The 16,693-nt window shown below is 45.2% G+C and overlaps 1 protein-coding gene across 7 annotated transcripts in view; it reads left to right on the top strand.

The window, feature by feature from the left end:
* The window catches only part of LOC121285026 (collagen alpha-3(VI) chain-like), a 244,697-nt gene that overhangs the window by 111,563 nt on the left and 116,441 nt on the right, over positions 1–16,693 (top strand). For all 7 annotated transcript variants that reach the window (XM_041201120.1, XM_041201123.1, XM_041201122.1 and 4 more), the window contains one exon: positions 2,098–2,682. In XM_041201120.1, coding sequence (XP_041057054.1) covers positions 2,098–2,682 — 585 coding nt within the window. The remainder of the gene's footprint in view (positions 1–2,097; positions 2,683–16,693) is intronic.

The raw sequence follows: 16,693 nt of genomic DNA on the forward strand, positions 1-16,693 counted from the left end.
CACAAAAAAACCATATCTTACCCCGCCCCCCCATGCTCTCTCCCCAGGATCTGAGCCACCAGCTAGCTTAGGATGAGATGTAGCAGACTTCCCATCCTCCCAGAAGCTGTGAGCTGCACTGAGCGAAGCTTCCTTGGTGTTGGGCTCTTCATGCTAATTTCTTCTGTTTACCTTTTAAAGAATGGCTTGCAACTAATCACAGTCTATAATCAAGACTGGATTTCTTCAGCTCATCAGCTAACGGGGTTGATCTTCAAGAATTCCTTGCATTTTGGTTGGCCCAGCTGCAGCTTTGATATTTGCGTGGGGAAGTGGGTGACTGGTGTTATTCTAACTGGAGTGGTGGATTGAAATCTCAGGTTGCATAATTGTAAGGAATAGCACTTGTACCATGATTCCAAATTAACTGCCACTCTGATATATTTTGTGAATATTCCACTTGTCACATCTGGTCATTCCAAAGTATCCCCAGGCATTTTTATTTTTTGATTTGTCAGTTTGGCATATTCTCAATGGACCTGCTGAACTTGAGCAGATATGGGATGTATTGAATACAAGCCTTCAGTACTGCTTTGTACAATACAATTCACTCAAAATTGAGCAAACCAGTGCAAAAGACAGAAATTTCAAGTGCAAATTATGCCTAGCACAGATTGAACTTCTGTAATTCTTTGTGCTAGATTAATAAAACATTGTGCTAAAAATAGGCACTGCCTACTGACCATGCCCCGAGAGAGAATTAATCACCATTGTGAATTTCTGCCAAACACAGCCTTTTAAGGGATTTTAAGGAGACTCCTAAACTTAAGCTTTACATTTGGAGGTGCAAGGATGCTAACAGGCACATTTTAAAAGCTTTTAAATACCGTTTTGATTTTCATTTACAAAGAAACTGACTGCTGCACCTCAATAAGCTAACAAATGGTAGTGTATCATTTGTAAAGTCATTCTGAATCATTTAAAATTGGGTCACTCCTGACTGGTCCACCAAACACTGATTGAAAATAGTGAGATCTTACTTTGTACAAATTGGCAGCTGTGATTCTCTACAGTGCTAATGCATCAACAATCATTTATTAGTTATGAAGCGCTTCGGGCATTCTAAAGACATGGGGCAAAATTCTTACCTCGGCGGGCAGGCGCACGCTCAACCTGCTCAAGCATAAAATGACATGCATTGACATCGGTTGAGTGACCCGACGTAGCCTCGCAGCCGCATGATTTTTCAGCTGGTGGGCGTGCTGTCAACTCCGGCGTGCGCCTGCCGACAATTAAAAGACCTATTAAGGCCATTAAAGGATAAAAAGAATTAAATAGAATTTTTGCTGCCCATCCAACCTTACGGTTGGTGTGGAGGTGAAAAGGCCAAATGGCCTTTGCATTTTTTTGGAAACCTCATCCACGGGCAAGATGAGGTTTCCAACATCAAATAGAAATGAAATAAAATTTTTCAGATTTCACTTATAACATCTCCCTTCTGAAATGACAGACTCACATGAGGGGACATGTTTTATAATATTTTTCTAATCTTTACTTTTTTTTAAATTCTTCATCTCCCTGAGGCGAACTGCCTCAGGGAGATTCTCAAGTGAGCACTCACAAAGTTCACCTCACCCCGCTCACACTCACCCCCCTTGCCTGCACCGGAAGTGTTGAGCACTGCCGCTCGCATTTCATGCTGGGCGGGCCTTAATTGGCCCACCCAGTGTGAAATCACCTATGGCATCGATCGCAGGTGATGGTTGGCTTCCCAACGGTTGACTAAATTCTGCCCATGAAATGTGCTATATAAATACAGAAGCTTTCATTGCACGTCATTCTAACCCAACAATGTTAAATAGCAAATCACATGAAATTGAACTGTGTCCCAGATGAGGTTTCAATTATTTTATTTTTGAGCTGCTGTCAAAGGTTCAGTTGTGAGACAGGACTGGGAAATACAGAGAAAGGTCTCAATCTGACCAAACATTTCTGTTTGAAAGAACAAACCGCTTACTCCAAATTTAGATTGTGAATAGGTAGCTTCACACACATCTGCTTGGTTTCCCAAGACTAACACTGAATAATATAAACATATTTATTTTCCGTGTTTTACAGATGCTGTTAAGAGGGATGTTGTGTTCCTTGTTGATGGATCAGACAAAGTCAAAGGTGCATTCCCTTCAGTTCAAAGGTTCATTTCTAAAGTGGTTGATAATCTGGACATTGGACGTGACAAAGTCCGACTTGGTGTCATACAGTACAGTGATAACCCCAAAGTCAACTTCTACTTAAACAGCTACACCATAAAAAGTGATATAAATCAAAGAGTAAATAATCTCAAGCAACTAGGAGGGAGTCGGGCCAACACTGGTGCAGCTTTGGACTTTGTTGAAAAAAACGTCTTTTCTCAGTCTGCTGGTGGCAGAGCAGAGGAAGGTGTACCCCAGTTCTTGATCCTTCTCACTTCCAGCAAGTCATCCGATGATGTTAGTCGGGCAGCTTTAGCACTGAAAGCGGCTGGTGTTGCACCTTTCAGTATTGGATCAGGAGACGCAGATGAAAGTGAACTCCAACAGATTTCACTGTCCCCTAATTATATTTTCAAGGTAAATGATCTACGGAATGTGGAAACACTACAACAAAATCTGGAATCAACACTGAGGATACTGAGTAGAGATCGGATAAAGCAAATTCAGGGAGGTGAGGAAGATACTTCACAGAATCAGTACTTATATGTGAACAATTAGTACTTGTGTTAAACTTTCTAAAATTGAGGAGGATCATTTTGATTTATAAAACAATGCATTGCATGAAACAAAATACAATTGGGCCAGTTGTCATGTTCCAGGCGCCCATTTCTTAAATGCTCCTGCACCCCAAACCTCCAAAAAATTCTCCTCCCTGCTGTCAGCATATTAAGCCCCCCACGCTCATTCTCTTTTTCTCCACTCCACCAAAATCATATTCCCCTCACCCCACCTCCCTCCAGTTCAGAGCTGCCAGCTAGTTTAGCATGAGAGCTGGCTGATTTCCCACCCAACCAGAAGCTGCAAGCTGCACTGGGGAGAGCTTGCTTGGTGATAGGCACTAATTTCTTCTAATGCAAACAAGAATGAAAATTGCTGGAAAAACTCAGCATGTCTGACAGCACAAAGTAGACATGTCCCCTACAAAAATAAGAGTGGTACTGCCAAAACTAGACCTCCCTGGTTGTCTAGAGGAATATAGGGGAAGATCAAACAGAAAAAGAAAGCGTATGATAGGCACAAAGAACTAAGCACTGCAGATAGCCTAGACAAATATAGGAAGTGCAGGGACGTAGTAAAAAAGGAAATAAGGAAATCAAAGAGAGGGCATGAAAAAAGATTAGCAACTAAAGTTAAAGATAACCCAAAGATGTTTTTCCAATACATTAATGCTAAAAGGTTAGTTAAGGAAAAAGTGGGACCTATCAGAGATGAAGATGGAAACTTGTGTGTAGATGCAGAGGCTGTGGGAAGGGTTTTGAATGAATATTTTGTCTCCGTGTTTACAAAGGAAAGGGAGGATGTAGATATAGTAGTCCAGGAGGAACACTGCGAGATATTGGACGGGATAGTCATAAAAAGAGAGGAAGTGCTCAAAAGGTTGAAATCCTTGAAAGTTGATAAGTCACCAGGGCCAGAAGAATTCTTTCCAAGGCTGCTGAAGGAAGTCAGGGAGGAGATAGCAGATGCTCTGAGGATGATTTTCCAATCTTCACTAGATACAGGGAGGTACCGGAGGACTGGACAAATGCAAACGTAGTTCCATTGTTTAAAGAGGGATCAAAGGAAATGCCAAACAATTATAGGCCAGTTAGTCTTACATCATTGGTGAGCAAATGAGTAGAATCAATCCTGAGAGTTAGGATTAACTGTCATGTGAAAAAGGCATGGACTAGTCAGGGATGGTCAGCATGGATTTGTTAAAGCCAGGTCTTGCCTCACAAATTTGATTGAATTCTTTGAGGAAGTGACAAGAAGGGTTGATGAAGGTAGTGCAGTGGATGTTGTGTACATGGATTTTAGCAAGGCATTTGACAAGGTTCCACATAGCAGATTGATCAGGAAAGTAAAAGCCCATGGGATTCAGGGTAATGTGGCAAACTGGATAAAAGGTTGGCTTTGTAACAGGAAACAAAGGGTAATGGTCGATGGATGCCCTTGCAAATGGAAAGTTGTCTCAAGTGGTGTTCCACAGGGCTCGGTGTTGGTATCCTTGCTCTTTTCGTGTTATATATTAACGATTTGGACATGAACGTGCGGGGCGCGATTGGGAAATTTTCAGATGACACAAAGATTGGCCGAGTAGTGGATAGTGTAGAGAATAGTCATAATCTCCAAAATGATATAGATTGGTTGGTGGAGTGGGTGGTAAAGTGGCAGATGGATTTTAACATAGAGAAGTGTGAAGTCATACATACATTTAGGGATTACAAAATAGAGAAGTGTGAAGTCATACATACATTTAGGGATTACAGAATAGAGAAGTGTGAAGTCATACATACATTTAGGGAGGTCAAAATAAATGGGAATATACTAAGAGGGGTAGATGAAGTGAGAGATCTTGATGTACAAGTGCACAGGTCCCTGAAAGCAGCAGTTCAAGTAGACAAGGTTGTAAAGAAGGCATATGGAATGCTCTCCTTCATTGGCAGAAGTATAGAATATAAAAGTAAGGATATAATGTTGGAATTGTATAAAACACTGGTGAGGCCACAACTGGAGTATCATGTGCAGTTCTGGTCACCACCTTACAGGAAGGATGTAATAGCTCTGGAGAGGATGCAGAGGAGGTTTACAAGAATGTTGCCAGGGTTAAAAAAGTGTAGCTACGAGGAGAGATTGGATAAGTTGGGGTTATTTTCCTTAGAACAAAGAAGGCTGAGAGGTGACTTGATTGAGGTGTTCAAAATTATGAGGGGAATAGATAGAGTGGACAGGATAAAATTGTTTCCCTTTGTGGAGAATTCTAGAACCAGGGGACATAGATTCAAGATAAGTGGCAGGGGATGTAGGGGGGACATGAAGAAGAACTTTTTTTACGCAGAGGGTAGTGGGTGTCTGGAATTTGCTGCTCAAGTTGGTGGTAGAGGCAGAAACTTTAAAGTCTTTTAAAAAATACCTGGGTCTGCACCTTAAGTGCTGTAAGCTGTATGGGCCGGGTGCAAGAAGGTGAGATTAGAAAGGGCACCTGGGTATCCTCGGGTTGGCATGGACAAGATGGGCCAAATGGCTTCCTTCTGTGCTGTAAGTTTTCTGTGGTTCTATGGAAAGGAAGACAGAGTTAACGTTTCGAGTCTGTATGACTCTTCATCAGAACTCATGAATTTTTCATCAGAACTCATGAAGAGTCATACGGACTTGAAACGTTGACTCTTTCTTCCTCTCCATTAGATGCTGTCAGAACTGCTGAGTTTTTCTAGCAATTTTCGTTTTTGTTTCAGATTTCCAGCATCCGCAGTATTTTGCTTTTATACTAATTTCTTCTATTTGCCTGTTAAAGAATGGCTTGCAACTCATCACAGTCTATAAACAAGAATGGATTTCTTCAGCTCACCAGTTGGCCCAACTGCAGCTTTTTCTACTTTGATATTAATAATACACTCCCAGATCAGGAGCGATTCCCGCAGCGCTGAATGTAATATTGGGTGTGATGACAGTTGGCGTTTCTGACATCTTCAAGCTGCTTTGTAATAATAAGATATGTGGGCAGGGCTAAAAGTTGGAAACCTGCCCACATTATTTAAATATTAATTAAACATGTAATTTAGGTCATTTAGGATCCAAATGAGAGGCATAATGTGCTCTGAAGGCAATAAGATGCCTTCGGGGTGAGAATCATGCCATGTGGGGAAACTGTTTTTTCATGTCAAAGCTTGCAATTAACACATTAGTGATGGCAGGGAGTGCTCATTGAATGAGCAGACTATCCATTTTGAGATTATTTGAGGTGGAGGCCTTTTTTCTGCTGTGGTGTGCTCTGCTGAGTGTTTTTTTTATTTCATGGCCAACCCTATAAATTCTTTCTGAGAGAAATGGGCATTGTGGTTTCAGTTGGAGACACAACCTCCGGTGAGGAGAGGAGGATCAGGAGGAGGAGGAAGGTGAAAAGAGAGGGTGGCTCAGGATGTAGTAGTGTTGCATGAAGGGAACAGAGCAACGCAGATCCCAAGGGCCAAGAGATACTCAGAGACATTCAGTGGAGGCATAGACAGTTTTATGCAGCCACTGGAGTCTACAGGCAGAGATTGAGATAACTGCAATTGGCTTGCGGCTGCACTGGAGAGAGGCGGCTGATTTGCCACCTCCCTTGCCCTGGATGACCTCGACAGGCATCCTCAATGTATAAGATTCAGGCTATCAAGAACCACAGTCACATCACTCTGGGACATATTCGCAGGGGAGAATCCTGCTGCATTAGGAGCCTATCACATTGAAGGTCACTATGGCACTGAACTTCTTCACAGTGGACTCCTTCCAGCAGCCTGTGGAGACCTTAGCGGCACCACACAGCCTGCTGCGTAAAGGTCATCACAGATGCACTGTGCTGAAAGGCAGGGAATTACATCTCGTTTGCACAGGATTTCCAAATTCAACTGAATAGAGCCCGAGGATTTTTAGAAATTGCAGGTTGCAGGGTGCAGGGAGCCATTTTTTGCATAAAGGCTCCTGCTGGACAGCCCTGCACCTCATCAGCAGAAAGGGTGTCCATTGCTGAACATCCAGCTGGTGTGCAGCCATCATCGGCAGATCATGCAGGTGTGTGCCAGGTATCCAGATAGCAGCCATGACTCCTTTATCCTTTGGAACACAGGTCACAGACCTGTTCAGCAGCCCTGATTCCTTGGAAGGGATGGTTCATAGGTAACAAAGGCTATTCATTGAAGAGATGGCTAATGACACCTGTGAGAGTGCCTAGAACTGAGGTGGAAAGGAGGTACAATGAGAGCCTCAGAAGTACCAGGGCCATAGTGGAGCAGACCATTGGTCTCCTGAAGATGAGATTCAGATGCCTGGACAGATCTGGAGGATCATTGCAGTACTCCCCCTCACGTGTGTCCCTGTTGGTCACCGTTTGCTGTGCACTCGCCATCAAAGGGGAGACGCCCTGGAGGATCAGGGCTGCCAGATTGGGGCCAATCCTCTGAGGATGAGGGTGATGAAGAGTTGAGGAAATACAGTGATGCTTTTGTTGATGGCCCCGCCTGCGATCGCTTGGTTGGCCGTGACACAAGGGTTGTCTTAATATGCCAGGGGTTTCAAAGGTCTGTGTTGCCACTGCAACAGAAATGTTTGGGGGCCATCCGGCCTCTACTTTGCCCATGTGTTATGAGAGAGTCCTGTCGCCCTCATATTCACACACTATCCATCTCCATACATGAACACATAATTCCTCCTGCCCACCCTCAACCTTTTCTAGTTTCCCTTAATTTGCAGTCACAAGTGATATAGCCATAGCACTTCACCATAGCAGCATGAGGGTATGTGAAATGTGTGTTTATTTACAAACATCAAAGGACTACTAACAGCAATAAATAAGCAGTCCACCCATGTGGCCTTCTTTGTGACTAATGTGGATGTTTCTTCAGGTTTTTACGAGTGCTCTGAAGTAGTGCTCCTCCCTGCTTGTGGCTGCACTGGAGAGAGGCGGCTGATTTGCCACCTCCCTTGCCCTGGATGACCTCGGCAGACATCCTCTGTGACCTTGAGCAACTCTAGGAGACTCTTGCTGACATGAATGCGAGTCTTCAGGTAGTCAAGGACTGTGTCAATGGACAATGGATGGAGGCGATGCTGCCCCCATCAGAAGTGCCATGAGATGAACTTTCAGGTGGAGGTAGCTGTTGGTCATCATTCACCAGCTGGTTCTCCCTGCCAATCGATGAGGTTCCAGCAGCTGGGTATGTGACCTAACTCCCAATTCCCTTCTTGTCCTGGCTCCGTGCCCCTGGCCCTGATGGTGTGCAGATTGGAGCGCATCCTGACGATTGCATCTGCAACGCGCTTGGTTTTCCTCTCCAGGATAGTTGTCAGTCTTTCCATGAAGGAAGCTTGGTGCTCCAAGACTGGGTGATCACAGTGCACATGGCCTGGGTGGACACCTCCACAGTCCGGGCCAAAGCACACAATCCCTCTGGTACACCCACCAAATCTTCATGGACATCCAGCAACTGCCGCCTCATGGATGACTTCAGAGGCTCATGAGGTGTCCCTGTGAGGTGTCCACCCAGACCATGTGCACTGTGATCACCCACTCTTTGGAGCACCAAACTTCCTTCATAGACAGACTGATGACGATCCTGGAGGGGCAAACCAAGCGCATTGCAGATGCAATCGTCAGGATGCGCTTCAGCCTGCATATCATCAGGGCTCAGGGGAACTGGGAGCTTGGTAACACACCCAGCTGCTGGAACCTCACTGGTTGGCAGGGAGGACCAGCTGGTCCTAGTGGCTCTGGACTTCCAGATTGGGAACTCCCTCCCTATATGAGTTCTCTTACAGGTATTGTGGGCTCACTTCTCCTGAAAAGATTTGAGAGATCAGTCATCAACAATTTCAAAAACTCTTATCGTATGCTTCCAACCCATTATTAGCTCAGTGCCAGCCTGGAAGCTATGGTCATGCATCATGTGCACATTCTGCAAACCACCCGCCCTATAACTGGACCATTGCTTGATATTCACAATGGCCAGGTCAAGGATAGCTGTACCCTTGTGGAATTATGTTGCCTTTGAGGAGCAGACAAATTCAGTTACCTCCTGCATTTGCAGGCACAACCCAAGCATACTGGCCAAAGATTGCTCATACTGGGCCTTACTCTCCCTGGCTGACCTCATTAAGTCATTGAGCCTTTCCTGGCACTGGGGCCAAGTCCTTCTGACCATGCCCACACTGTTGACCACCTTGGCCTCCTCCCTCCACACAGCACATGTCTGACTGGGCTTCCTCCTCTTGCCAGGGACTGGCATAAGATGCTCACATCAGTCTGATACTGAATGCATGAGGGCTCTGAGTGAGACCACATTAAATCTAGAGGCTGGCTTGGCCCTCCTACTTGACCTTTCCCCTCGTTCCAATGGTGCAGACATCTCTGTATGGAAACACGTAACAGATCTACAACTCTATGCCAAGAAGTGAGATACTTGCTGAGGTTTAAAAAGAGTGACAAGGTTTGGATATGCCAGAAGATGCGCTGGGCGATTCTCTCTCTCCGACCCCACCCCAGGAGGTCCCCATGCAAGTACTGCACAAAATTGCCCAGGAAGTTTAAACTTCCGATTGCCCTGCACCTGAAACCCTCTGAAACTCCAATTTAACTTACAGACTTTGGATGGTTTTGACTTTCTTCACAGAATAGTTACCCAGGAAAAGTTAGAAGGGTTAAAAGCACTTATAACTCTTGGGCAACCATGGTACTGACCCTACTCCCGATCCCCCACTGGACACCCTGACTACCCTCCTGACCCACCAACTATTCCTCCACCCTCAACTAACCCTCCCCCCACCCTGCCCCAAATATCCCTCACTCCCTTTGATCACCTGACCTCCCCAACCCCCGACTATCCCCAACTCCCCCAGCCACCTGACCCACTCCTACTACCGTCCAGCCGCCAGACCACCCAACACCACCCAAGCCCCCACGACCACCCTGATGCCCCCCCGCAAACCCTATATCCAACTAACCTCCTCATCCCCCAACTTCCCCATTCTACCTGACCCCTCCTAACCACCCAACCCACTCGACCATCTGGCCTCACTGTCCACTTGATCCCTCACTCATTGCCAACCTCCCCACCTCCCCAACTATTCCCCGCCATTCGACTACTCCCATCCCCTCTGACAACCCAAACACCAGCCCCCACCCGAAACCCCACCTCCGAACCGATCCTACACACTTACATTACACACTTACCTTCTTTCCTGTCAAAGTGGCTGCAACCTTTAAACTTAACGGTTTACGGCAGCTAGCATTGTAAAAAGTAGGCATGGCTTCACTTCCCCCGATGCTGCTACACTGCACAGAAAGGACTCCAGGAGCAGCTACGCTGCACATTTTACAGGAGGTCTGGGTTGGAGGTCCAGGCAACATATGTGCAGGTAAAAGCAAAAAACTGCGAATGCTGGAAATCCAAAACAAAAACAAAAATACCTGGAAAAACTCAGCAGGTCTGGCAGCATCTGCAGAGAGGAGCACAGTTAACGTTTCGAGTCTGAATGACCCTTCAACAGAACTAAGTAAAAATAGAAGAGAGGTGAAATATAAGCTGGTTTGGGGGGGTCGGGGAACAAGAAGAGCTGGATAGAGGGCCAGTGATAGGTGGAGATAACTAAAAGATGACACAGACAAAAGGACAAAGAGGTGTTGAAGGTGGTGATATTATCTAAAGGAATGTGCTAATTAAGATAGAAAGCAGGACGAGCAAGGTACAGATAGCCCTAGTAGGGGTGGGGTGGGGGGGAAGGGATTGAAATAGGCTAAAAGGTAGAGATAAAACAATGGATGGAAATACACTTAAAAATAATGGAAGAAGGTGGGAAAAGAAAAATCTATATAAATTATTGGAAAAAACAAAAAGGAGGGGGACAATCGGAAAGGGGGTGGGGATGGAGGAGAGAGTTCATGATCTAAAATTGTTGAACTCAATGTTCAGTCTGGAAGGCTGTAAAGTGCCTAGTTGGAAGATCAGGTGCTGTTCCTCCATTTTGCGTTAAGCTTCACTGGAACATTGCAGCAAGCCAAGGATGGACATGTGGGCATGAGAGCAGGGTGGAGTGTTGAAATGGCAAACGACAGGGAGGTCTGGGTAATGCTTGCAGACAGACCGAAGAATGGTCTGCAAAGCGGTCACCCAGTCTGCGTTTGGACTCTGCAGTGTAGAGGAAACTGCATTGGGAGCAGCGAGTGCAATAGATTAAGTTGAGGGAAGCGCAAGTGAAATGCTGCTTCACTTGAAAGGAGTGTTTGGGCTCTTAGACAGTGAGGAGAGGGGAAGTAAAGGGGCAGGTGTTGCACCTTCTGCAGTTGCATGGGAAGGTGCAGTGGGAGGGAGTTGAGGTGTAGGGGGTGATGGAGGAGTGGACCAGGGTGTCCCGGAGGGAACGATCCCTGCAGAATGCCGCCGGTATGGGGGGTGAAGGGAAGGTGTGTTTGGTGATGGCATCATGCTGGAGTTGGCGGAAATGGTGGAGGATGATCTTTTGAATGCGGAGGCTGGTGGGGTGATAAGTGAGGCCAAGGGGGACCCTATCATGTTTCTGGGAGAGAGAAGAAGTTGTGAGGGTGGATGCACGGGAGATGGGCCGGACACAGTTGAGGGCCCTGTCAACCACCATGGGTGGAAAACCTCAGTTAAGGAAGAAGGAGGACATGTCAGAGGAACTGTTTTTGAAAGTGGCATCCTCAGAACAGATGCGACGGAGGCAAAGGAACTCAGAGAATGGGATGGAGTCCTTACAGGAAGCGGGGTGTGAGGATCTGTAGTCGAGGTAGCTGTGGGAGTCTGTAGGCTTTTACTGGATATTGGTGGACAGTCTATCACCAGAAATTGAGACAGAGAGGTCAAGGAAGGGAAGGGAAGTGTCAGAGATGGACCATGTGAAAATGATGGAGGGGTGGAAATTGGAAGCAAAATTAATAAATTTTTTCCAGGTCCCAACGAGAGCATGAAGCAGCACCGAAGTAGTCATCGATGTACCGGAGAAAGAGTTGTGGGAGGGGGCCTGAGTAAGACTGGAACAAGGAATGTTCCACATACCCCATAAAGAGACAGGCATAGCTGAAGCCCATGCAGGTACCCATAGCCACACCTTTTATTTGGAGGAAGTGAGAGGAGTTTAAGGAGAAATTTTTCAGTGAGAGAACAAGTTCAGCCAGACAGAGGAGAGTAGTGGTGGATGGGGATTGTTCGGGCCTCTGTTCGAGGAAGAAGTGGAGAGCCATCAGACCATCCCCGGTGGGGGATGGAGGTGTAGAGGGATTGGACGTCCATGGTGAAGAGGAGGCGGTTGGGGCCAGGGAACTGGAAATTGTTGATATGATGTAGGGTGTCAGAGGAATCACGGATGTAGGTGGGAAGGGACTGGACAAGGGGAGAAAGAATGGAGTCAAGATAGCAAGAAATGTGTTCTGTAGGGCAGGAACAGGCTGACACAATTGGTCTGCCAGGACAATCCTGTTTGTGGATTTTGGGTAGGAGGTAGATACGGATCGTCTGAGGTTGGGAGACTAGCAGGTTGGAAGCTGTGGGAGGAAGATCTCCAGAGGAGATGAGGTCAGTAACAGTCCTGGAAACAATGGCTTGATGTTCAGTGGTGGGGTCATGGTCCAGGGAGAGGTAGGAGGAAGTGTCTGCGAGTTGACGCTCAGCCTCTGTGAGGTAGAGGCCAGTGCACCAGACAACAACAGCACCACCCTTGTCAGCGGGTTTGATGACAATGTCAGGTTTGAACCTGAGAGAACGGAATACAGCAAGTTCAGAGAGAGATAGGTTAGAGTGGGTGAGAGGAGCAGAGAAATTGAGATGACTAATGTCACACCGACAGTTCTCAATGAAAAGATCAAGGGAAGTTAAGAATCCAGAGGGAGCGGTCCAGGTGGAGGGAGAATATTGGAGGTGGGTAAAAGGATCCAATGAACGGGGGAGGACTCCTGCCCAAAGAAGTGAGCACAGAGTCGAAGGCGGGGGAAGAAGAGTTCAGAATCGTGCCAATGCCGAAATTCATTGAGATGAGGGCGTAAGGGTATGAAACTAAGTCCTTTACATATGTGCAGCTCCAGGGTAAGTAAAAAGCAGCAGAGTGGTAATCTGGTGGTGATTGGCACTCCACAGAAGATTCAGCCCATTGTCTGAAAATGCTGCCCTGATTCAGGTAGAATTTAAATTCAGTTATATGCAAATAGATTTGAGCACAAATATGAGAAGAAAAGTTCTCAAATGCTGTGCAGTTTGCACCTGGATGACCAATTGCATCCAAAGCAGAATCTCTACCCCATTATCTCTCTCTGCCCTGTCGATGGTCACTCATTCTGGTTTCTCACTAAAACTCTTTCTCAAAACTCCTGTGAATCTTTCTACCCACTTGAATTGGCCTTGTCGTCAGTTGTTGTTTCAAACAAAAAGCTGCCCTTTCTGGCTCATTGTTCCTGCACCACCCCCTCTAAATCTTAATTATGATCATCTTGAAAAGTGGCCTTAATCAAATATCAAATTGGGGAGGATGTTTTTGGGTAGGCGGAGGGGGGGGAATCTTGCGGCTCCATCACAGGACTTGACTTGAGAGAAACATTTTAAGGGGGTACAAGCGAGAACAAGGTGTAGCCTTGGAGAGGTCTCCAGATAGGTGGAATTTTGTGCAGCCAGAAGAATTTCTGCTCCACCTGATCCAACAAAAATGGTTTCAAAAATTTTACTGTTTCTCGTTTTCAGAGTGACTTCCAGCAGTTTCTCTAAGATTAGGCGTTGAACATACCCTTTCACAAAATGGACCTTGTGAAAGTGCCTATCTTACCTTTGCTGGATGCAGCTACAACAACATTCAAAAAGCTATTCCAACTCCTATTTCTTATATTATAAGCTGGATACCATTCAAGGCAAAAGTTTGACCAGTAGCCCATATCTTCAATATCCATTGACTCCATCACAGGACTTGACTCCACATGGGTAACAGGTGTCTGGGAATACCATCTCCAAGTGTCCTTCCAAGTGTCATCTTGGGTGGTATTTAATGCAGGTGACAGGGGTCTTGCACGCTGGCTGGAGATCCAGTAAGAGCCCAATATTGCCTCCCTTGGGGAAGGCCCACAGTATTAAGTGCCTCTGAGGCACTTAAGTGGCCAGTGGTAGGTCTTTGCTGGGATCAAGGACAACAGGGTTGGAAATCCCACCCTCAAGAGCTGCCAGCCAGTCACAGGCTAGCAGCTGTCCATTATATGCAGAGCTACAAGGGAAGGGGTGGCAGCTATTGGTAATGCCACCCATGAAGAGCTGTAAGATTGATAAGGGACCCTGGCCACAGGTGAATGAGGGCGGGCTTAGGTTAGCGGGAGAGAGGGACTGGGGTCAGCAGTCGGCCCTTCCCCTTCGTAATATCAGGTCTCTCGATTAGGCAGTGAGTATCTTTGAAAAAGGAACCCTGTCTGGGATCCCTCTGGAAACAAAGACAACAAGGTTTGCTTTTTGGGCTTTCTGCATGGTGACTGCCCCAGCCAAAACTGGTTGAATACCAGCAGCAGTGGTAAGGCCCTTAAGTGGGCATTAATTGGATGGGGTCCCCATCCAGTACACTCATACCTGATTAAATACCCTCTGCCTCTAAGTTCAGAATCACAAAATTGTTAAGGGCAGAAGGAGGCCATTCAGCCCATCTTGTCTGCACCGGCTCACCGATGGAGCAACTCGCTTAATGCCATTCTGTTGCCTTCTTCCCATAACCCTGCACGTTCTTCCTTTTCAAATAACAGTCTAATTCCTTTTTGAATGCTTTGATTGAACCTGCCTCCACCACAATCTCAGGCAGTGCATTCCTGGCACTAAACACTCACTGCGTGAGAAAGATTTTCTTCATTTGCTTTTGCTTCCTTTACTAATTATTTTAACTCTGTGCCCTCTCATTCACGATCCTTTCACAAGTAGGAAAAGTTTCTCCCTATCCACTCTGTACAGATCCCTCATGATTTTGAACACCTCTATCAAATCTCCTCTCAGCCTTCTTTACTCCAAGGAAAACAGTTCTATCTTCTCCAATCTCTCTTCATAACTGAAGTTCCTCAACCCTGGAGCCATTCTCATGAATCTTTTCTGCACTTTCTCCAATGCCTTTGCATCTTCCTAAAGTGTGGCTCCCAGAACTGGATGCAATACTTCAGCTGAGGCCAAACTAATGTTTTACACAAATTCAACATAACCTCCTTGCCCTTGTACTTTATGCCCTTATTAATAAAGCCTAGAACATTGAACGTTTCATTAACCACCCTCTGAACCTGTCCTGCCACCTTCAATAATTTTTGCATAGGTACCTCTCCTCCTCCAACCCCTCTAATGTTGTATCCTTTATTTTATGTTGTTTCTCCATGTTCTTCCTACCAAAATGAATCACCTCACATTGCTTCATATTGAACTTCATCTGCCATCTGTCTGCCCATTACACCAACTTGTCTTTGTTCCTTTGAAGCCCTACACCATTCTCCTCACAATTAACAATGCTTCCAAGCTTCAAATCATCTTCAAATTTTGAAATTATGTCCTGTACACCAAAGTCTAGGACATTAATATATATCAGGAAAAGCAAGGATCCCAACACTGGCTCTTGTGGAACCCCACTACTAACATTCCTCCAGTCAAAAAACATCCATTAACCACTACTCTCTGTTTCCTGTCACACAGCCAATTCCATATCCATGTTGCTATTGTGCCTTTTATTGCATGAGCTATAGCTTTTCTCACATATCTGTTGTGTGGCATGGTTTCAAATACCTTCTGGAAGTACATGTACACTACATCAATAGCATTGCCCTCATTAGCCCTCTCTGCATCCTCTTCAAAAAACTCAAGCAAGTTAGTAAAGCATGATTTTCCCTTAATAAATCTGTGCTGGCTTTCCTTCATTAACCCACATTTATCCATGAGATTATCTCTCGAATTATTGTTTCTAGAAGTTGAGTAAGAGAGAAAGCTAGCTGGTAATATTAAAACAGATAGTAACAGCTTCTACAAGTATTTGAATAGGAAAAGTGTAAGTAAAGCTGGTGTTGGTCCTTAAGAGAATTAACTTGGGGAATTGATAATAGAAAACAAGGAAATGGCTGAAGTGTTAAACAGGTATTTTGTATCTGTCTTCACAGTAGAAGAGTTATAAAACTTACCAACGATGTTGATAATCAAGAGGTGATAGGGAGAGATGCACTTACAACAATCACGATCACCAGGGAAAAGATGCTGGGAAAACTATTAGACCTGATAAGTCCCTGGGACTGGATCGCCTGCGCCCTAGGGTTTTAAAAGAAGTGGCAGCATAGATTGAAAATGCACTGGTCATAATCTTCCAAAATTCCTTAGATACTGGAAGGGTCCCAGTGGATTAGAAAGTAGCTAATGTAATACCTTTATTCAAGAAAGGAGGGAGGCAGAAAGTAGGAAACTATAGGCCAGTTAGCCTAACATCTGTCATAAAGAAAGTGCTAGAATCCATTATTAAAGAGGTTATAGCAGGATACTTAGGAAATCACAATGCAGTTAAGACAAAGCCAACATGGCTTTATGAAAGGGAAATCGTGTTAAACCAATCTATTCGAGATTTTTAACAAGTAGCATTCAAGATGGATAAAGGGGAGCTGGTAGATGTAATGTACTTGGATTTCTAAAAGGCATTTGATAAGATGCCACATCAAATATAACTACATAAGATGGTGTAGGGGGTAACATATTAGCATGGCTAAAAGATTGGTTAGCTAACAGGAAGCAGACAGTAGGGATAAATGGGTCTTTTTCAGATTGGCAAGCTGTGGAGTGCCACAGAAATTGGTGCAGTGTCCTCAACTTTTTACAATCTACATCAATGACTTAGATGAAGGGACCAAATGTATGATAGCTAAATTTGTTCATGACACCAAGATAGGTAGGAAAGTAAGTTGTCAAGAGGAGGTAGAGAGTCTGCAAAGGAATATAGACAGGTTAAATCAGTGGCCAAAA

The sequence above is a fragment of the Carcharodon carcharias genome, chromosome 12, assembly GCF_017639515.1.
Source record: "Carcharodon carcharias isolate sCarCar2 chromosome 12, sCarCar2.pri, whole genome shotgun sequence".
NCBI lineage: Eukaryota > Metazoa > Chordata > Chondrichthyes > Lamniformes > Lamnidae > Carcharodon > Carcharodon carcharias.